Source organism: Octopus bimaculoides, chromosome 14 (genome assembly GCF_046866305.1).
Source record: "Octopus bimaculoides isolate indiv1 chromosome 14, ASM4686630v1, whole genome shotgun sequence".
In the NCBI taxonomy this organism is placed as follows: domain Eukaryota; kingdom Metazoa; phylum Mollusca; class Cephalopoda; order Octopoda; family Octopodidae; genus Octopus; species Octopus bimaculoides.
In genome coordinates this window covers 31157315-31181275 of record NC_142941.1, presented here as the reverse complement: position 1 = coordinate 31181275, position 23961 = coordinate 31157315, and the positions used below count along the sequence as shown (strand labels likewise).

Sequence of the window (23961 nt, the reverse complement as noted above, 5' to 3'; positions counted from 1 at the left end):
TAAACCTTTCTGTTTCTCACCTTGCTAAATAGACCTGCCACATAGCTTCCCTTCTAGTCACCAGGTATATTTCTCTGCTATCCCCATTCTTCCAATCCTATCTCTTTACTTCCGTGTCTCTCTCTACTTCACCATTCCACTACCATGTCACCTTTGGCCTGACTGGAACTTTGTACCAGTCACATTTGATCTGAGAAGTAGGTTGTCCAATAAGAACTTTATCTTTATCTTTTATGTTACATGTCTCAATTTCCTCCCACTTCTCATCAAATGCTTCAATTAGGTTTCTAAATCTCTTGACTGTTCAATGGATCTTTAACCTTCCATATTGGATTGTCTCCAAGTCCTTATAGTTCTGAGTCTTAAGTCACTAACCTATAGTGAGTTGTATGTTCTTTACCAGGGAAGCACATTGCATTCACAAGCATCTGCCTATCCCATTTGCTGGTGAAGAAAGTCTGGCTTGATTAATAAGTGATTAAGTGGCTGTCTGGTTTCCTGAAGTTAACATTGCAGATCAACAGGTCATTTGCATCACAGAACTCTAGCAGTCTGATTCCCTCCTCATTTTTAGAACCAAAGCCATAACCTCCAAGCACACCATGAAATCCATTGGAGTACTGTCCAACATGTCCATTGCAGTCACCAACATGACAATAAAGTTATTGTCTTTCATAATCATGATAATCTGTAAAAGATATTCATAGAAACAGTCCTATTTAGCTGCTAGCTCAACATGTGGAGCATATCCAGAGACAAATGTCAGTTAGATTATCCAACACTAGTCTTAGCTTAACAATCCTATCAAAAACCCATTTCTCTGCCAAAAGTATGCCCACACCACCTTCCCTATCACTACTGCCCATCCAGAAGAATTTGTACCTATGTCACTCGCTCATGAAGTCTAAATGAGGCTTCCCTCCATCATACCACTTGCACACAACACACATCTACATGCTTCTGCTCTAACATTTTCAACAATTTCATCAAAGCTACTTGTTATTATGCTTGTGAAACATTGACATAACCTAGCACTTTACAAAGGAGCCTCTTGAGTAATTTGTTCTGCATTAAATCACAAATGCCACTCATACCTTCATACATGCAATGGACCAGATTAGCTTGTCAGAAACCTGAAACCAATGATGCTGTTATTCAATAATTGCAATTACTATAAATTAAGCAAAAGCAACATTAACATGGTTGTGATCTGAAATCAAACCTGGGCTGCTATAGTATAACAGGAAACAAGGTAGACAAGGAGTAGGAAAGATAAGGTAAAAGTGTGTTGATAAATTAACAGACAGAAGTGGTGGGAGTGAGGATAAAACAGTCTGGTGGATTGTTGAGTGAAGAAAGAGAAAAAAGAAAATAACGCAATTTCATTTTGCTTTGATGACATTTCATAATTTCAGGAAAAAAAAAACTTTTTCAAAAAAATTATTGATAATAATAATAATAATAATAATAATAATAGTTTAGGAAGCAGGTTTACACAAATGTGCAGTCACTGTCACAGCTAACTCAGCATGGAGTTTATTAATGTATCTTGGAACTGACTTCTTTATTATTTTTTTTCCATTTTTTTTGTTGTTGTTGTATCATGAGTCAATTTGTAGTATATAGTCCCTGTTTGGTTTGTATTTTGTTGTAGTCTTTTTATGTAGGGATGCGCAATTGAAGGTACTGGTGACGATGACAGTCAATGATGTGTTTGTTGAGCTCCAGCTCAGCCCTGATTGAATAGACTTATCAAAAACATGTAGGCTGAGATATCATTCATCATTTTTTTAAAACAAAGATTTGGCTGCTATTTCTAGCAAAGTAAAGTGATTATACAGAGATTCCTTCACAGGGATGTAATTGTTGTTAGCATTGTTACCATTGAGCTGACAGTTTTGTTATTTAGCCCAAGGCCTGTCTTGATCAAGCAGGTCTATTGACCAAATCCATCCCAGCCATAACCATCCAGTTTTGTTTCAATTTTAGTAGTGTACCTTGGATTACATTATGCAGTGTATCTCTTTTAATATATTATGTCATATGGTGAATATTGTGTTGCTATTTCTAGCAGGTTGAATGACCATGTGTACAAAGAGGATATGATTCCTGGGGTAGAGAAAGTGGGATTTTGGTGTTGCTGTTGTTGTCATGGTTGTTAATGTGTTAATCACTGGTATCATACTGTTGTTGATAGTGGTAGAGGTTTGGTGATAATAATGGTAGTGGTGAAAGTAGTGGAGTGGTACTGTCATTGATGGGTGTTGATGATAGTGATGTTTGGCATGATTATGTTTGTGATAATGGAGGTGATGGTGTTAATGATGGTAATAGTGATCGTGGTGGTGGTGGTGGTGGTGGTGGTGGTAATAATAATTAGCTTTTTGATGGTAGTTGGCTTCTTGATGTTGTTGGTGGTGGTGGTAGTGGTGGTGGTGGTGGTGGTGGCTGAGATAATAGTTGGCTTCTTGATGGTGGTGGTGGTGTTGTTGTTAATGGTGGTGTGATGTGTTTATGTTTGTGATGGAAATGTTATTGTTCATAGTGATGTTTGATGTGATTATGTGCTGTGATGAGTGATGGTGATGGTAATTGTGTTGGCATGATTATGTTTCAGGTTGTTTTCTTTTGTGTTGCAACAACAGTAGTAGTAGTAGTAGTAGTAGTAGTAGAGATGAGAGTAATCATTTATAGCCGACACTTTATTGCTGTTATCCCTAATGGTCAACAGACGTTTTGGGGGTAAAATTATTGTTGCTGTTTGGTTTTGGTTTTTTTGTTTTACAATGTCTCACTGTTGTTGCTCCTTCTGCTGTTGTTGTTGTTGTTGTTGTAGTCATAGCCCAAATGCTGCCTTAATCATAGGCATTCTCGATAACCTGTTTATATGGTACAACATTATCTACTGAATCCTTCTCCTACCTACTTAAGACAGAAAAGTGAGACTTGAGGAACAGTTAGCTGCTATTATTAGCAGTTCAAACCTTCACATAGACATTCCCTTGTAGGCTTATTTGAAGTTTTATTGTTGTGGTAGAGTTTGTGATGATCAATCGGTTGCTTACTGAGGTGGATGTGAATATTATTATCATAATTATTATTATTATTATTATTGAATTGTGAGGATCATTAGAGCATCAGATAAATGCTTTGCAGTAGTTTCTCCAGCTCTTTTTGTTCTGGGTTTAAATCCTACTGAGCTCAGCTTCGTCTTTCACCTCCACCACCACCCCTCATCCCACCCACTGCAGATCAATAAAATAAAGTACCAGTCAAGTACTTGGGTCAAAGGAATTGATTAACTTCTACTCCACAAAAAATTTTATGACTAAATCATTGTTGTTGTTGCACAAAATGCAATAGCATTTTATTCTTTTTAATTAAAATGTAAATCAATTTATCATCTTCATTAAATTATATGTGTGTGTGTTATACATATATGTATACATGTATTTATATGTGTGTGTATATATGTGTATGTTGATATATGTGTATGAGTGTGTGTTAATGTGTGTGTGCATTTATGTGCATGTGCATTTATATGTGTGTGTAAGTATATATGTATGCATCTACCTTTTACTCATTTCAGTTATTGGACTGCAGCCACTCTGAGGTAACCACCTTGAAGGGTTTAGTCATACAAATTAATTCCAGTACTTATTGTCATGTCTGGTACTTATTCTATCACTTTCTATTGCCAAACTGCTTAGTTACAGGGACATAAACAAACCGATACCAGCCAGTTTTAATTAATATCTATATATATCATCTTTGTAAAAACTGAAAGAAAAAAACTTTTTTAATGGTTTCAGTAAAATAATCGAGGCTTTTTACAGAAACCAGCAGAACATTCAGCAGAGCGGGAACCAACAAAAGCAGCAAGCATAGAGCATCCATCGACTCTATACTCTGGCTACAATAGAGAGACAGAAGCAAAAGGTTTAAAATCTGTTAATCAAAAGATCACCTCAAACCAGCGTTTAATTATATTCAAGCGGTTTTGTAAGACTTCTCCCCTCCCCCACCTGTATTTATATCCATTGCACAAAACACTGCCTCCATAGAGGTGAAATATCAATGTAAGCACATCCATCCCTTTCTATTACATTCTTGTTTCACCCACTGTGGGACTTTGTAATATATATATAAATCTATTTCAGTTCCTATTTACACTGTGTTGTGCTTATATATATGACATGTACATGCATGTGTGTACGTATTATATGTGTGTGTGAAACAGGTACATATGCGCATGTGTGTGTGTGTGTGTGTGTGTGTGTATTCATCAACACACAATATAAATATAGCAGGTGTATGCTTGTGTAGGTAGATGGGGTGTATATCAGTCTGTGTAAGCAGACTGGATGTACATGTTTGTGTGAATTTGTTAGTAACAAGAGGAAATGCAGTACCATCAAGTGCAACACTGAACATTTTACACTATATCTGTAGCAAGTAAATAACCTACATTCAGAAGAATTTGATTAGTGTGCACTTGCATGTGTCGCTTCAGAATGGAATTGCTTGAAAAAGTCTTATTGCAGATTCCACAGCTGGGCGGCTGCTCAATGGAGTGTGTCTGAGAGTGACGCTTTAAATGGGAACTGTCAGAGAATGTTTTGTCACATTGATCACAAGGATAAGGTTTATTTTCTGAATGGCAAAGCAGGTGGCGTTTCAAGTGTGATGAAGTCATAAAGGATTTGTCACATTCATGGCATGGATAAGGGCGTTCATCATAATGGGTTTTGCGGTGTCTTTTGACATGAGACATATCAGAAAAGTACTTGCCGCAGATATCACAGCCAAAAGGCTTCCGGTTATCTGAATGGGTTTGTGCATGTCGTTTAAGATGAGACCTATCTAAGAAGCCTTTGTTACATGTTTCACATTTAAAGGGTCTTTCACTGGAATGTGTCCTAGCATGTCGCTTCAAGTGAGAGTTGTCAACAAAACACTTGCCACATACATAGCAAGAATATGGTTTGACTTCTGAGTGTGTCTTGCTATGCCTCCTCAAATGATAACTGTCCACAAAAGATTTAGGACACATGCTACATTGGAAGGGTTTATTGTCAGAATGCATAACAGCATGGCGTTTGAGATGGGACCGATCAGAAAAGTTCTTGCCACATTCCAAGCAGTCAAAACTCTTTTTGATGACATGTGTTCGTGCATGTCTGTTTAGATATGATTGATCCATAAAAGTTTTTGAACATACAGGGCACTGGAAGATTTTCTCTGTGATGTGGCCCTTAGTATGTCTTCTCAAGTGAGAAATGTCAGAGAAAGTTTTCGGACACTTATCACAAGTAAATGGTCGATCGTTCAAATGTATTTGAAGATGCCGCTTTAAATGTGACCGGTCCGTAAACTGTTTCGAACAAAGTTCACATGGAAATGGTTTATTTTCACTATGGGACCAGCTATGACGTTTTAGGTGTGAATTATCAGAAAATGATTTCCCACAGATTTTGCAGGCATAAGGTCGTTGATTTGTGTGCATCCAGGAATGGCGTTTCAAATGAGCAGTGGTGCGAAAACCTTTTGAACATATGATACAAACAAATGGTCTCTCCTCTGAATGGATACGTACATGTCTTTTTAACTGAGAGTTATCCGGGAAAGCTTTCTGGCAGATATCACACACAAACATCTTTGCTTTCCCATATTCCTTTGGATGAACTATTTCCGAATGTTGCCTAAGTAAAACTGGATGGGTAAAAATCTCCATGCAAATCTTACAAGTGTATAGCTGGTTAATAGATTCACAATCACCAATGTCTGTCAGGTCAGTGAGGAACATTTGGTCTTTGTCATTAGTAACAATCTGAGTTGTAGGAGATGGGGGAGCAAAGTCTGGTAGAGATACAGTTGGTGAGTTAGGGTCAGCAAGATCACTTTCTTCCCCAACAATGTTAGTCAGCATATTCTCTGTACTCTCTTGTTCGGCTGCATGGATTTGAGCAACAGTGTCAATGGTTGCATCAGCTTGCAGCTCTTGGTAAGTGGAAGAACAGTCATTGTATGGTTTCTCTCCGTCATGAGCTCGCATGTGATTATCTAGAATAGAACTCCGTTGAAAGACCTGGTGACAGATGTCACACACAAACAACCGTTCCATGGAATACATGATGTCTTCATTCAGTGTCAGATGGGGAACAGGAGACAGAACAGATAAAATATAAAAAGGAAACAAAATAGGTATAATGAAATGTATAAAGACAACACAAATAGATCAGCAGTAAACCATTGGATGGTAGGACAACAATGACACAAGTACACTTAAATCTGAAATTAAGAAATTAAATGATAGGTAGTGGTGCTGGTAGTGGATGGGAATCAGTAACTTTCCATTTTTGCTTTTCTGATTGTGAGTTTGCTAACTATTCATTCAGGAGTTTATAATTCCTCTTCTCTCATACTAATTTAGTACTTCTGCACAGACACAAAAAAAAAATTTTTAATAAACAAAATATTTTTGTAAATAAAAGATTGAAAATATTAATGAGTCAATAAATAAAATATATTGACAACAAATATCAAATTTAGTTGTCAGACCAACTGAATTTCTATGGTTATGGTGCTTACAGACACTGAACCATCACAATAATTGTGGCTACAAGTAGGAAATAATAGGATTTACACATGAATTCCTTTCTTTTTTACACAATCACAAACAGCAAAAGATTGAGACATGGGCAGTTAGGGGGTGAGAGGCTCACATTTTCAAACAAATCAAGAAATCATTTTCAAACAAAAAAAGAAGAATGAAACTAAAAATTAGGAATCTTTCATGAAGGCATGTAGTTTCCACTCAAACCAGTATAAGTCTCTTGTCTGGTTGCGACAGATCATTTGCAAAAGCTGCAGGCAGCCATTTTCAACTGCATCACAAAAGACAGCCACCATCTACAAAATACTAGCTCCAGGGTGGTATCAAATTTCTGAACATGATGTACTTCCAGTAAATTATTTGTCAACTTGTTCCTGATGTTGTTGTTGTTACTGGTCTTCTCCTGATTTTCACTTGAGCAGACATGTTTTCAAACAGTTTTTTCTGAAATCAAATAAAAAACAAAGATTACTGACAAGAATGAGGAAATTATTTAATAATTATTTCAAATTTAGGCACAAAGCCAGCCAAACCAAGTTCCTTCTTGAGTGGTACTTTATTTCATTAACCCCAGAAGGCTGAAAATCAAAGTTGACCTTAATGTGATTTGAACTTCAAACATTTAAAGAATCATAGCTAAATACTGCAAGGCATTTTGTCCAATACTTTAACGATTCTACCAATTCACCACCATCATTTAAAATTCATTTTCATGCTGGCATGAGTTGGACAATTTGACAGGATTTAACAAGTCACATAGCTGCATCAGGCCCAAATGTCAATTTGGCATATTTTCCATGGCTGGATGCCCTGACTAATGCTAGTGTGTATTGGGTGCTTTCTTTCATAACACTCGTGAGGTAACCAAGTAAAGAAAGGAAAAGGTAAAGGTAAAAGCTCCCTCAATTGAATGGGAATGTATTTAATAGAGTGGGCTTAATGCTGGATGTTGAACGATAAAGTATGATAGAGGGACAAGCAAATCTGTAGCTGATGCAAAGTTCCAGCCAGACTGAGGGTGATATGGTGGTGGAACAGTGAGGTAAACAGGGCCATAAAGCAAAGAGAAACACTTGGAAAGACTGGGAAAATGGAGCCAGTGAAGAATGTACCACATAACTAGAAAGGAAACTGGGCAACAGGCTTATCAAGCAAAGGAAGCTACAGAAAGAAAGAGTCTTACCAAATTGTGAGAGCCAGAGATGTGAGATGTTCCTGATTGCAAGACAGTATATCAGAGAGAAGTGAGGTGTTGTAGGAGAGACAGGTTTACAGATGGATAATGGTGTTTGCCTTTAGTGTTCCCAATGTGGACCCAACAGAGAGACCAGCTATTCAGGTGGACAGCAGTATGACAGACTAAACAATTAAAGAAATGAAGGTAGGAAAAGCCCTTAATCCATCAGGAATCACCACTAAGTTGCTTGAAATATTTGATGGTCCAAGATATGACCTAGTTACCTGAACAGACAATCAGGGAAAGAAGGAGGATGCTCCACCCATCAGGAAAATGGCCCTGTTCAATATTTGGAAAGGTGTAGGCAGATATTCCATATAGTGTACCCAGTGCAAATTATGGGCATATAAGAGTACAATCACAGGAAGGTTATCAGAGAGAGTTCACTATGTTTGTGACAAGTGTGCAACAGCAATAAACACTAAGGACACGCAGGAAATTGACTTTCTCAAATGCCAAGAAAGTTTGCAAGAGGTAAGAGATAGCTTTTGTTATCTAGGTGCTCTAATTTGCAGTGGAGGAGGAGGTTCAGAAAGTATAGTTGTTAGAACAGCAATAGGATGAAGAAAGTTCAAGGTTCTGTTGGTAACAAAAGGCCTTTCATTTAGAGTCAATGGCAGATTGTATGATACTTGTGTGTGAACAGCAATGCTACATAGTAGTAAAACATGGTCTGTGAGTGCAGGTAATATGTCTAGACTAGAAAGAAATGAAGCCATCATGCTCTGCTGGATGTGCAATATCAGTGTGCATATATGACAAGTGTAAAAGTGTTGAGAGGAAAATTAGACAGAAAAGGTACGAGATGTAATGCGCAAGACAGAAGATTGTACTGGTATAGCCATGAGACATATGGATGATGACATAAAGAAGTGCCGATCACTAAATATGGATGGGATCTGTGAAAGAGGGAGGCTCAAAACTGTAGGATGAAATGGTGAAGAATGACCTCAGGGTGTTGAGCCTCATAGAACAGATGACAAAAAACTGAGATGACAAGTAAGTCACCTGGCAAAAATGAGCTCCTCAAAACATTGTTTGTCTCAGCCCTTACCTTTATTCCATTCCTACAATTCATCTTCCCAACACTCACACCACTTCTAACAACAGCACTATTTACTCAGTTGCTGTAATTATATGAAAGCAAAGATACAAATATTTCATCCCCACTTTTGTGTTGCTAATTTACTCTCTCTTTGTCACTCACACTGCATTCTCAATATCATCCCTTACCACTGTATTTTCCATTGAACACCCTCTCATATAGGCCAGTGATACCCCAAACTTTACATCAAACCCCTATTTCTCCTCTATAGTTTTATTACTATGCTGATATCTCCACTCAGTTTGTATTGCCACTTACATCCTCCTCTTTGACCCACTCCTATTCCTCACTAAACTGATACTCGCCATTGATTATACCTCCTCCTGCTTATCACATATATCCTTATGTTTTCCAAAACCAAATTGCTGTTTTTCACGTATGGGGTATCAAAAGATTTAGTCAGCTTTTGGCTACCAACTAAACTATCTTTTCATTCACTTATTTGCATTACAAAATTTTAAGATTATCATTTTTCATTTAGTCATCTATCGTAAACAACATTTTTTACCACCACCAACACCACAACAACGACGTCACATTTTCTATGTGTTTGCATGCTCGTTATGTACATTAGGCCAATGACTGACAAGTATGTGTGTGATGGTGTTTCTGTGTGTCAGTATACATACATTTTTGTGATGACAGACACACACATACACACACACATCAAAAGACACAGACAGGCACACAGAGGGACAGAGATAGGCTTGAGGTGTGTGTTAATGTATGTCTCTGTGTGTCTTAGTATATGAGACTTTCCCCCCACCCCCACTCACCCAACAGTGAAATGCACTGATATTGAAAGTTACAACAATTAGGAGGTTTCATTGAAAGTGAAAATTTCCCCACTTTCAATTTCAACCAAAATTACAGTGTTCGCTTACAAGACTGACGATGTGTGAATAATGAAAGTAATGTTTCACCAAATTAGTCATATCTGTATCACAATAAAGAAAGTTGCTTAGGTGATCTTTCATTTTGACTTCCAGAGCTGTCATCTGCATTTGTTAAATTCCATAAAAAATTTTTATTTATTTACTTTTGTTTTAAAGTGAAAGAGAGGAGAAAATGAAAGATGTATGTACGTGTATATGAAATGGACATGTGTGTGAGAAAGAGAGAGGAAGAGAGAGTGATTGAAGGGGTGTTTTGTCAGGTGCTCTCTTCAAAGCCTAAAGAAATTAAAAGAATTTTACGGAAATTAACGAACAATCATATGATCCCATATATGTCGAGTTGACAACTTTGTTTTTTCAAATGAAAAAATGCCATAAAATAACTTCCTTTGATACACACACACATATGCACACACACACACATACATACATACACACACACATACATACATACACACACACACACACACACACTCTAGGTAAAACTTCTGTGCGAATTATGTTATTTCTTGCAGAGTGCACAAACAAATTTAAAGCTCACATCCAATTGAAATGATCTTGTGTAATTTGTGTTTGCGATGGGCATACTCAAAAACATGATCTTCGATATAAACTTAAAAGAAAGTTTTCCCAGAAATCCCGTCTTTTACTTCTTCTTTCTAGCATATCCGAGGTGACACTTCCACTCCCTCGCCTTATTTTTTTCAGAAATTTCTTCTGATTCCTATGTTTGCGATACATGACAGTAGGATTTCACCTACTGTTCCCAATATTTTAATTTTCTCTCTCTCCACACCAAATTCATTTTTTACTTCTCTCAAATATTTTTTCTTGGTAATCCATGGAGAAAAAACAGAGGGTACGAATCCTTAAGAATTTTACCCATCACCTCACCACTTTCAAAAAGCTACACACTCCCAATGTTTCACTTTTAGCTTTTTGGAAAGTGGGTAAGTTTCTTCAGGAATAATATCACTTACCTGTTGTTTCTAGCATGTCAGGTTTTCTGGTGGTGGTCTGGTATTTTTTAAATCTGCTATTTCAATAGAATTCTACGCATGTGGGAAAGATCAGACAAAAGTGAAAGTGAGGTAATGGTTGGGTGAGGTGGGGAAAGGGCTTGAGTGTTTCTTAAAGAAAAATTAAACTATAAAAAATATTTGTATTCCCTAGATTCGTAATCTCTGTATTTTTCTACATAAATAACACCAAAAAAAAAAAAAAAATTGAAAAGATACAAACTAAGAAACTGTGGTGAGGATGGGGCAAAAATAAAATTTTGTAAACGTGAGTTCTGGACAAAATCGTATTAACCCCCTTTTATACGTTGAAACAATACATAGTTTGTGATCCTTCTTAAGAACAGAAAGCACTTTCATGCAAAGCCATGCAAATTGTACCCTCCTCCTTCACTTTTAAACAAACAATAACTTCCCTTATGCCATTAACTATATATCAGTGGTGTCGATTCTGCTCATAAGAAAGGAGCAAATAATACAATGAGCCTGTAGGTCATAACACCTGGGCAATGCCGGGATACATTGCTAATGTGTGTAGGGGGGTGTATATATATATATATATATATATATATACATACACACAAAAGGTGCAGAAATTGCATACTCTGAGTGAATAAAAAGGTGACGTAATCCAATGGTAAAGATCAATCCAAGAATTAAGTACTCCAAAATAGTCAGAAAGATGGGGCTGGTCCGTATGAGCTTGCAGTATATATATATATATGCTATATAACAATTGTGCATGTGTATACATACCATATAATTTATAATGTATATGTATATACATGCCATATGACCTATGCATATGTATATACATACCATATAATGTATAATGTGTATGTATACACAAGCCATATAGCATGTATGTATGTGTGTGTATATATTGGGTTGTCTGGAAAGTTTGTGCCAATTTATAGTAGTTTACCTTTCGACTTATTTTAGAATATTGTTGAGTCCATAAAATAGGATTTGACTACACTTCCATTTAGAGCACAGTTTAAGCTATCTTTTCGTGGAAGAAGGTTTATGTTCCTATAACCTGTGTTAATTCTGTAACCCTTTAAAATGGAAGATAAGAAACTTCATTTTCGGCAATTGTTGCTTTTCTTTTTCTGTAAAGGGAAAAATGCCTCACAATCAACCAAAGAAATATGCGCAGTTTATGGTGATGTTTCTTTATCCGAAAGAACTGTACGGAAGTGGTTTGCAAGGCTCCGAGCTGGAGATTGTAGCCTTATTGATAAAGAGTGATCATGCAGACCATCCACTACAGATGATGACCAAATCAAGTCATTGATTGAGAATAAACCTGCACAACCCGAGAATTGGCAGAAAGCCTCAACCTATCAAAATCCGTCGTTCATGAGCACCTGGTAAAGCTTGGGTACACAAATCACTACTATGTTTGGGTACCATATGAGTTGAGTGAGATGAACCTTTTGGATCGCATTTCCATCTGTGATTTGCTTTATAAACGGAATGAAAACGCGCCTTTTTTAAACCAAATTGTGACAGGTGATGAGAAATGGATTATCTACCGAAATGTTCAGAGAAAGCAATCCTGGAGTAAGCAACATGAGCCACCCTTAGCCACCCCAAAAGTGGGTCTTCACCCTAAAAAGTCTTGCTTTGTGTCTGGTGGGATTGGAAAGGAATTCTGTACTATGAGCTTCTCCCAAGTAACCAGACAATTATTTCTGAGAAATACTGCACAAGTTAAAAGCAGCAATTCAAGAGAAACATCCAGAATTGGCCAACAGGAAGGGTGTTGTTTTCCAACATGATAATGCATGACAGCACGTTTCTTTGGGAACCAGACAAAAATTGCTGCAGCTCGGCTGGGATGTGTTACCCCAACCTCCATATTCACCAGATATTGCTCCTTCGGATTTCCACTTATTCAGGTCTCTGCAGAATAGTCTTAATGGTAAAAATTTCAATTCCTTCGATGACGTAAAAAGATACCTTGATGAATTCTTTGCCATGAAGCCATCTCAATTCTGGGAAGAGGGTATTTTCAAGTTAAAGGAAAGATGGAGACACATTGTGCAACAAAATGGTTCATATTTGATTGATTAAAAATGTAATGGGAAGTATTTATTGACTTTTTTCTTTCCTTTAAAAATTGGCACAAACTTTCCAGACAACCCAATATATATATATATATATATATATATACCACATAATGTATAATGTGTATGTGTATACACACAATGTATCATATGAGTGTATACAAATATTATAATGCATCATGTGTGTGTATACATACATTATAATGTATTATTATGTGTATGTATAACTAGCTGGTGTACCCGGTAATTTCCAGGGGTAAAGATGTTCTATTGAAACACCTTATTATTCTGATATAAGAAAGCAATTTCATTATAACTGCCACAAAAGGTGTATTTTCCATCACGAAAAAGTACAAAAAACTGTCAGCTGGAGGACAGAAAGAGGTTGGCAAGAGAGGTTTTTGGATGTTAGTGAGAGAAGTTGTCAGAGGTTGGTGAGAAGCAAAGACATTATTCTGCTTAGCAAAAGCATCTGGGAAATGTATAACTGCTGTCATTCACAGAAAAACTATTGTTTTAGAAAAGCACTGCTGAAGTGTTAAGTGAAATTTGGCAATCAAGGATCAAATCCACACTATGCCTGTATGAAGCCACTACAAATATGTTGTAGAATAAAAAATTTATCTACAGTCATGGAAAAAGTGTAACTGTAAAAAGGCAGAATTATCGGAGTAATGGGTATTCAAAAAAGTATGTATGTATAGAAATGTATGAATGAAGTCTTTAATATTTAAGATTCAAATTAAGAAAGTGCAGTAATAATATTTAGCAGTTCAAAACTGAGTAGTGAAATGCAGAATTTGGTCGGCTGATCGTGAGAATCAAATATTGATTACTTCGCTAAAATCTGCAGGTGGTATGAGTTATTTCCCTTGGGTTGTTTAAATAAAATATTAGTAATATGTAGTAGATAGAAAGATCCATTGGAAAGGCACTATTATCGATTTTTTTCAACAATATAAGTATGTCACGAGGTTTCCAGACATGAGCTCTATTCACATGTCAAATAAAATATAAAAGTGATATTGTCTGCAAAAATTAGAAATAGGACACACAAAAAATCAATATTCAAAGTAATCGAAAATAAACAATGAAATGGATTATTTCCCTTGATTGTTTAAAAAAAATATTGTACATATGATATGGGTTATTTCCCTTGTATATTTAAAAAAAATTAGTTATATGAAGTAGATATAAAGGTCTCTTCTAGGGGCCGTATTATCGATTTTTTTCAACAATCTAAGTATGTCACAAGGTTTCCAGACATGATTTCTACTCACGTGTTAAGTTTCATCAAAATCAATAAAACGATGTAGGAGGAGTTAGCTAACAACGCCACAAACAAACACACACTGATTTTCCACATATGTAATAGATTACATTATAATGTATTAAATGAATGTCTAAATACATTATAATGTATCTGTATGTATACCTACAGAGGTGATAAATAGGATAATCGGTATGTCAGACAAAATATCTTGTGGTAGTTACGTCCCTTTGTGCTTGAAGTTCCAATCCCTTCCAAGTTGACTTTCCCTTTCATTATTGCAAGATCAGTAACAGTACCCTGATAGAATCAACTATACCACAAACAATGGTACCCTAGCATGGCAACAGCTTATTGAATGAAACAAAACAAAAGAGTAAAAGAAGATTTAGTTTTTCTGGGAAGATTTTAAGAGAAAAAAAGCCAACGGAAACTTAAAATTAAATAACCAGCTACTTATTTTCAGGCCCTTAAGTTTGGTTTATAACCCCAGACATTATTCACAAGTACTAAGAATGTTTAAATATTTGGCTTGCCTTGAGTAAGGCATGGGTGTAAATACACTTAGTATTCCTAATATGTATATGAGAGAGAGACAGAGTTGACTCCAATACTGGACTGGCGCTTTATTTATCCATTCTGAAGAGATAAAAGATATATCTGACTTCAGCAGGGTTTGAACTCAGAGTGTAGAGAGTTGAAAAGAATACCACAAGGTAGTCTAGTCAATATCTCTAACATCCATACATACAGCTACATAACAGAAAACTTGTAGATATGCATTACAATATATGTATTTCAATATATATTCTTTTGATACCTACTCTGATGATGGTTAGCCTAAGGTTAAGTTAAAACACTTCTTCACAATTATATCTAAGACTTTTCATAAAGTTACATTCCAAACATCAATTTAATAATGCAAAAGTTGGTTTATCAAATCCTTCAAAGGCCTAGAATTATTTAAAATTTAATTGAAACACACACAAATAATGTATTTTAATGAAAATACAATTACAAAAACATTAGCACCAACAATTAACCTCGGTTTCATTGGAAATTAACATAGAATTTTTAACTACCATGGATCAAATTGGAAAAATATGTAAAAAGCACTCAGCACACTCTGTAAAGTGGATGGCATTAGGAAGGGTATCCAGCTTTAGAAACCATTCCAAATCAGACTGGAACCTATTGCTTGACAGCTCTGGTCAACCCATCCAACCCATACCAACATGAAGAACAGATGTCAAATGATGATGATGTCTTCTTTTTAACAAACATGTTTGTAATGAGAGGATTCCTGCTGCTTGAATCCACAGTGACTGATCTATGAGTCAAAATGTCAATGGTTAATTCCTCATTTCTACAAATTGATCACTGGTCAATAGTTAAAAAAATAGTAAATGTAAGGAAACTGTTATTATTGCTGTTGTTTAACTTCAAGTCAATCATGACAAAGAAAATCAATGATCAAAGGCATTCCAGCCATGACCATCTTTTGTGGGTATTCAGAATACAATATCTAATGTGTCTTTTCCCCTGATTGTTTTATATATAATAGGGAGGATTTGAAGACTTGGTGCAATTTCAGTCAGGTCAAGCAACCACTTAAAGGGTCCTTCTTGAATTTCCAACTGTTGTAATGGTTCTGAAGGTAGATAGCCTAGTAGTTAGTGTTCAGCTCATGATCATAAGGTCATGGGCTCAATCCCGGAACTGGGTGGTGCACTGCGTCCTTGAGCAAGGCATTTCATTTCATGTTATTCCAATCTACTCAGCTAAAAACAAGTTCCAGCTAAGTGCCTCTGCACCTGTCACATTCTATATGTTCCACCAGCTCAAGAGTGAGGGGACTTAAAGGGTGTCTATTTCTGCTCACAACAACATAGGTACTCGGGACTTGTTATCCAGCCATACTCACTTGTAATTATCATCAGTTTAATGCCTCACATACAATTATCATCAGTTTAATGTCCACTTTTCCATGCTTGCACAAGTTAGATAGAATTCATTGAAGTAGATTTTCTATGGCCAGATGCTCTTCCTGTGACCAACCATCATCAGTTTCCAAGCCAAGTAATATTTTCCGCTGGCCGGACATGTTTTTCACATCAGATTAGAAATGAACAATCTATTTGCATGTCAGTGATGCTCCATCATGTGATATCTATACAAGGGAACATACACATACGCACACACATACATGATAGGCTTCTTTCAGTTTCCATCTACCAAATTCCCAAATCCACTCACAAGGCTTTGGTCAGCCTGGAGCTATAGAAGACACTTGTCAATGGTGCCACACAATAGCATTAACTTCAAGATCACATGACTGGGAAGCAAGTATCTTTACCACTCTCTGTTTCTCTCTCTCTCACTTCCTAGTTCCCAGCTATTGAACCCAACCCCCACCCTTCATAGTCACAGCTGCATGGTTGAGGAGTTAGCTTTTCAGTTACATAGTTTCAGGTTTAGTCTCACTGTGAGGTACTGTGAGTACAGTGAAGTACTGTGGTACCTAACAGTGAGGTAGTGTTTTCTACCATACTTCTGGCTTGAGCCAAGCCTTGTGAGTGAAACTTGGTAGCTGGAACCTTCTTGGAGTGAGGGTTCTTGTTCTTGGTCAGTAAATACACCATCTGGTTTAACACACCACTAGGTATTTTGGTGCCTTCAGCAGACTCCATCTTATTGTTGGTATTGGGACAAAATCTTTCATCAAAGAACAACTTCCTCTGACTACTCTCTGAAGTCCTGAAAATAGCCAGAGTTACTGCTCCTTCTCTTTAGTCATTAAGTATTAGCTTTGTGAAGGACCTGAGCATCGCTAAAATCCAGGTCCCTGTACTTATTAAGATATTTTTCCATGCTTTCTAAAATAAACTCTCTGAATGTTTGTGCTTATTAATGTTTTAAAGAGGAAATATACTTGATGACCTCTTTGTGGTTCATAGAGTTTTAGTTCAACATTGCTGATCAAAGGTTTGTGAATAGATGTAGGCAGAAACTGAAAAGAAATCTTAAGTGTGTGTGCGCATATATACATATATATATATATATATATATATATAGTCAATCCAAACATGAACAAGCAAGAAAAAACACGAAGAAACAACAACACGAGGATGTGGAATAAATACAGTGTTATTGGACGCTCAGGAAAGGAAAGAAAAGAGAGAAGATTTCATGTTTCGAGTGGAGCTCTTCATCAGAAATATAGAAAAAGTTCAAAGAAGGGAAGACGGAGAAAGAAAATCGCCAACGATACACACACGGTCATATATATATATCATATATATATATATATATATATATATATATATATATATATATATATATATATATATATATCCACAAACACACTTCAGGTTGAGTTAGTTTTTTAAGATTTTCACTGATAAATTTTGACAACTTGCACCTCCATGTTATATCATTAATTTGATACAACTTGATGTCCAATCATTGCTGAATTGTTTATTCTTTATCTTCATACAAAACACAAAAACATTAATTGTTTATTGTTCATTTTAATATTTTGATAATGAGTGGTGAAAAAATTGTAATTAGAGCCATTTTACACTACCTGTAGAAAAAAGGATTGAATGCAAAGGAAACAGCAAATGAAATTAATGATATGGAAGGCCCGGGAACTGTCAACGAACTTAGGGCACAAAATTGGTTCAGACATTAAGGAAGGTGACACCAGCCTTGAAGACAAACCAAGTTCAGGGAGACTTCCTGTTATGGAAGATGAGGCCTTGCTTGAAATGAGTGAACAACAGCTAAGTACAAGCACTTGTACATTGTCAGCAGAACTTGGTCCATCACAGAGCATCATCAATCGACACTTCCGTAAGCTTGGACTTACGAGCAGACACTGTCAAGAAGTTCCTCATGAAATGACCGATGACCAGGCTCAACATGTGAACATTTGCAAACAACTGCTGGCAAATCTTCAAGATGCCCATTTTGGCATCAAATTATAACTGGGGATAAAAGATGGATCTATTTTCATAATCCTAATTAAGAGAAATCAGTGGCTTCATTCCAGCCAGGTTTCGGAAGTTGTTGTCAAACAAAGACAGTTTGAAGAAAAGGTCACGTTGTGTGTTTGGTAGAATTTCGTGGGGGAGTTGCACTTAGAGTTTATCCCAGATAGTCATGTTGTGAACACAGACCTTTATGCTAAACAATGCTAACAAGTTATATGATGCTTTGAAACCCTGCTACTCAGTAGTGGTCAGTCAGAGACATGCACTCCTACAGTATGACAATGCCCCAGCACAAACTTGAGAGGCTGAAAGTGCTGCCTAACCCTGCCTAATCTAGACCTTGCATAACCAGAATATAACCATCTTCTGTGAAATGTCCTGCATTGAGAAAATATTACCTTACTTGGAAACAGATGACAGGAAGAGCATTCTGCTATCAAAGATCTGGAAATGAACAACCTCACTTGTATGATAATAATGCTCATTTACAACCAATATGTGATGTCTAGACACAGAACCACATACATATACATATGATGGGCTTCTTTCAGTTTTCATCTACCAAATCATATTTCAGCTGGCAAAAATGAGTTGTACCAGTAATTCAAAGGTTGATCCTTGTCATAATCTGTGCCACACTGAATCTCCCCGAGAACTACATTAACTTCATGAGCAGGATGTTCCCTCGTCATTGTGACCAATGGCATGCCAGTTAATCATACATCTATTAAACCAAGGTTGATCTAAAGTTAAACAACTTTCATCACAGCTACTATTGCTTGGGGAATAGTTTATGTAACCAGCCACTGCCTGGTTCGCAGGTTTGTAGATCGGTCTCAGTCTTTGAGCTAGAAGCCAGTCATCATGATCATTGTCGCCAAAATCAGTCTCATCCAGTCATGACCACCCTGTCATGGGGTACACCACTTGCCAGGTTAAATGCTATGAACCTGATAAACAGGTGGGTCTGATAATTTCCAGTATTTTCTTGATCAAAAATGTCAATAGTAAAGTTAAGTATTGTGGCTAGGGAGAGAGAGCATTAGGTGTTTGATAACACCATATTATAATTCCATATCAAACACGACCAAAGGCATTTCAACCAAGATCATTCCGTCTTTCCAGCAGTGTCAAAGACTATAAACCAATGGATTATTTTCGTCTTTCAGATGGTAGAGTGTAACACGAGGAGTATTTGGCTGCTATTTCTACCACACAGAGGATTCAGAGTAACTGTTGAAACTCGTAGCGATTACTGCCATGTTGCACTTTTCACTGGGAGTTTCATAACTGACACGTTATATATATTAATTTATTATATGTATGCGTGATTAATAAAACCAATTATATAATTACAAGTGATGATAATCGACGGACATATGAAAACAATAAGATTCAGAAGAAAAAAAATTTCAGGTAGTTTCTAGAATCGAACCAGCGGAAGCTGGTGATCCAATCCATCGCTAGTTTCTCACCCGCTGCGATCTTTAAGATGCCAATAAAAAAATATGTATGTATTGAGTACATTTTCTCTCGTTTGAAAAATCAAATGCATATATATGGGTTTCAGGGAAAGAAATTAATTTAAAATGTTAATGTATTTACAACTTGTATAATTAAAACCATGCAGCTGTTTTTTTATAGATTCCCTCCTCCGAGTAATTTTAAATATTCTTTATGTTCCTGTAGCATATATTTGACACTCATTGGTTTCGGGTATGGGACAACGGCCCTCCTGGAGCATCGCTTTGATTCGATTACATCGACCCCAGTACTTATTTCATCGATCCTCAGAAGATAACATAATACGACAAACACGTGTGTATATGTATGTACACACACACACACACACACACATATATATATATATATATATATATATATATATATATATATATATATATATATATCGACAGGCTTTTGCAGTTTGCATATACCAAATTCCACTCACAATATGGTCAACCCAATTTTGTTTCGTTTTCCATTCTCCAAACATTACACTTCAATAAAATACAGCACATAAAATATATCAAATATTAAACGATAAAAGAAAACAGATAATGTTTTGTTTTGTTTTTTTAGTATAAGTTTTTTCAGAATTAAAAACAAAAAGAACAGCATTTAAAGCACGAAGAGAAAAACAGAGAACCCGAAAAAAAAAAAATAATAATAACGACGGTCCTCTTGTCACAAGACACGGCAGTAGGGTGACAAAAATATTGTACCAGGTTCCAGCTTGGTTCTACGTCTGCTGTGTGTAATTAAAGGTCAGCGATAGCACTCGTCATATAATTTTATCTCTCAAAACACGCACACACACTCTCTCTCTCTCTCTTTCTCTCTACTATTTCATTCTCTCTTTCAATGTGTTTGCTTTTAAAGACAGATTAGCGGTGAACTCTCTCAGCCTCCGATATTGATAAACGCAAGAACTTATTAAATTGATAAACGATCATAGGAATTATTATTAAACACTCAATCCATAAGACTAGAGCTGTATAATAATATGGATAAGTGGCAGTTGCAATGATATTGATAACAATCAAAACGAAGAAAAAAAAACATCGTAAATAATATTCTTTACCAGAAATAAATCCGCAAAGAATTGCCTGGTCGGAGAGACTTCCCATTGTTCTAACCAAGTTCGGCCACGGTGTAGGCGGTGTGTAGTGACCGGATGCTGTTTGTTCCTCACTTTCTCCACTTGACCCTCCCGAAACAATAAAGATCAATCAAAACAAAAATCAAAAAAAAACGAGGGAGCTTCTAGGTGGTCACTCGATCTGCTAGAAATAGCAGCCAAATCTCCCTCAATTTACACCTCAGTTTAAAAATGCAATACACATATTAGATAATGTAGTCGTTGACACCCACTAAAAAGCCATGGTAGTCATTGCTTGACCGCCTTGCATCGAGGGTCTCTGCTTAATTAAGAATGACCTAGGGCTAAACAATAACAATAAATGGACAAAAAAAAGGAGGCCTGGTACAATAAAACTAAACAGCCATTTACTAATTTTACTTAAGATAATTAGTGTCCATAATTATGATGTTGATAATTTCTGACATTAACCAAAATCCTCTCCTGCAGAAGCATTATTTGGAAACATGAATTAAGAATATGTTTTGTGTGTGTGTGTATGTGTGTGCTAAGAGAGATATCGTTGAGAGTTTAATTCTGACCAATCATATTGAATAGTCATAGAAGCGTTACCATATTCATGGTCTAACGCCGGTCAGACTTGAACACTGAATATCATTTGTCGAAGAAGTGATTCTTGACCTTTCATAATAAAGTTTGTGTTTTTATTTATTTATTTTTTGTTACGATAAGTAACACTTGAGTTTTTTTTTTTTTTAAGAAGACTTCTAATGACCTACCCTCTAGTCCTTCCTTTCTTCCTTCTTTTCTTTCTTTCTTTCTTTCTCTCCGTTCTTCTTGCTTTCTCTTATTCATTAATGTTTTCATTCATTCATTAGTTCGTTCATTTGCTCCTTCGTGAAGGTTCCGACACATATTTTGCACTTTGCTTTAGAGATGGAGGAGGTGCTGAAGGTTGCTCTGCTGGTGCTGGTGGCGATTGTGGCAGTAGTGAACTGGTATGATGGTAGCGGTGGTGGTGGTTATAGTTACGGTACCGGTAATGATTAGTTAGATGGTGGAGGCGGCAGCTGCATTGTTGGTATCGGTGTTGGTGGTGGTGGAAGTGATGGTAGTAAAGCGTTATCATGTTGGCGGCGGCGTATATAGTTGTGATAGTGAGGGAGTGGAGGGCGGTGGTTGTTAGAGGAATGGGAAGTGCGGAGGTAGTAACGGTGGTAATTGTGAAATCGTAGTCAGTGTTGTGGTGTTGGTAATGGTAGCAGCAAAAGTGGTCGTAGCATTCATTGAGTAGTAGTCACAACGGTGAGGGAATTGGTAGTGGGAGCGGTGAACTAGTAGTATGTCGCTGGTGGGGATAGTAAATATTGGTATTAAGTTAGCTGACGATGCTAGTAGTAGTAGTAGTAGTAGTAGTAGTAGTTGTTGTTGATAGAGCTTAGCGCCAGGTTATCTTTGATCGAGAAGGCCCATAATCAAAGGCATTCCGACCATGACCATCACCCTGTCTTTTTTCAGTCATAGTGTATGTAAAAACCACATAAAGCAATGTGTCTTTTTTTGTTGTTTTTGTCAGTGGGTGTAATTTGAGAGAGTAACTTAGCTGCCATTTCTAGCATTTTCAACGACCTCTTCATTAGCTACAGTGGTACTTAACTGTTGTCGTCGTTTTGACCCCAGCAGGCCAGCTCTGATTGAACAAACATATAAGTCAAAGGCGTCACAGCCATGACCATCCAGCCATTTCCAAGTAGTAGTAGTAGTAGTAGTAGTAGTAGTAGTAGTAGTAGTAGTAGCGGTGGTGGTGGTGGTGGTAGTTGTGGGGGTGGGGGTGGAGCTTTGACAATGCTGGCGAGATGTGGTCATGGAAGCAATAACATGACGGAGGTGGTGATTTTAATGGTTATACGTAATATTCGTTGTGGCGGCAGTGGCGGTGGTAGTAGTAGTAGTAGTAGTAGTAGTAGTAGTTGTGGTGGTGGTGATGGTAGTAATAGTAGTAGTAGTAGTAGTAATAGTAGTAGTTGTGATGGTGGTAGTAATTGTAGTAGTAGTAGTAGTAGTAGTAGTGGTGGTGGTAGTGGAAGTAGTAGTAGTAGTAGTAGTAGTTGTGGTGGTGGTAGTAGTAGTAGTAGTAGTTGTGGTGGTGGTGGTAGTAGTAGTAGTGGTGGTGGTAGTAATTGTAGTAGTAGTAGTGGTGGTGGTAGTGATGATGGTCGTGGTAGTGGAAGTAGTAGTAGTAGTAGTAGATGATGAAAAAGACATTTTGTTGTTATCTGACCTCTCACCCACCCCAGGCCTACCCCGATCAAGCAGACCTATAGTCAAAAGGGTTCCAGCCATGACCATTTCTCTTTGTAAATCTATGACTACATTGTTCACTTAATTTCATTTTATTTTAGATAGTTTAGTTTGCGGGAAATTTGGCTGCTGTTTTTAGCAATTCTAGTGACAGACCAAAGAGATGGCGGGTCTTCCCAGGGTTGTTATAATGGCTGACGAAGACTGATGCGCGGGTGGGCAGTAGTATTGGTTGCTTGGCCCCAGGTTAAACCTGGTCGATTGAAGGCGTTTCAACCGTGATCACTCACGTCTTTTATTCAGGCGTAGAGTATATAGACCCTGTTCAACATATTCTGTTAAAAAAAAATGCGCGCGATTTGAGGGAAATTTGGTTGCTATTTCAAGCCGATCAAACGACTACGTAGAGGATCTTTCGTATCACATTGATGCTGTGACTGCTGTTGTAGTTGCTACTGCTGCTGTTGCTGTAGTGGTGGCGGGGGGAGGGGTAGCAACGTGTCAGCCGTGTGGAGCACATATGTGATCAAAGACGCACCAGCCGTGACCATTCCGTTTTTGTAAATTGGAAACAACATTGTCCAATGTAATCTTCCATTAACCCATGGTTTGAATGATATTTGGCTGCTATTTCAAGTAGGTGAACGACCACGCATAGTGTTGGTCGTTGGCTCGTGCTAATTTTTGTGTTCAGAGTGATTAGCCTCTAGCAGTGAGTCTCCTAGTAGTGTCGGCAAGGTCACGTAGTAACCACCCTTCATTAGCTGTGTAGCAAAGGATATGAGGATAAGTAACGTAGTTAAGGAATGGGTGTTGTATTGGCGAACTTATTTCACCTTAGTTTTTAA

At 37.0% G+C, this 23961-nt stretch overlaps 1 protein-coding gene across 2 annotated transcripts; it reads right to left on the bottom strand.

The window, feature by feature from the left end:
- Positions 1-1563: 1563 nt before the first annotated feature.
- On the bottom strand, positions 1564-22719 carry LOC106884348 (uncharacterized). Of its 2 annotated transcripts, none has more exons than XM_014935687.3 (2): positions 21592-22719; positions 1564-7060 (listed from the first exon to the last, which is right to left on the bottom strand). In XM_014935687.3, exon 2 carries the CDS (start codon positions 6131-6133, stop codon positions 4436-4438), a length of 1698 nt encoding a protein of 565 aa, XP_014791173.1. In that variant the 5' UTR covers positions 6134-7060; positions 21592-22719; the 3' UTR covers positions 1564-4435. The 2 variants fall into 2 exon arrangements, with proteins under 2 accessions (XP_014791173.1, XP_014791172.1); XM_014935686.3 differs by lacking the exon at positions 21592-22719 and adding an exon at positions 20795-21316.
- Positions 22720-23961: the final 1242 nt, after the last annotated feature.

What these genes read in the sequence shown, in the direction of transcription:
- LOC106884348 (XM_014935687.3), bottom strand. Translation starts at nt 6,133, where the DNA reads ATGTATTCCATGGAACGGTTGTTTGTGTGTGACATCTGTCACCAGGTC.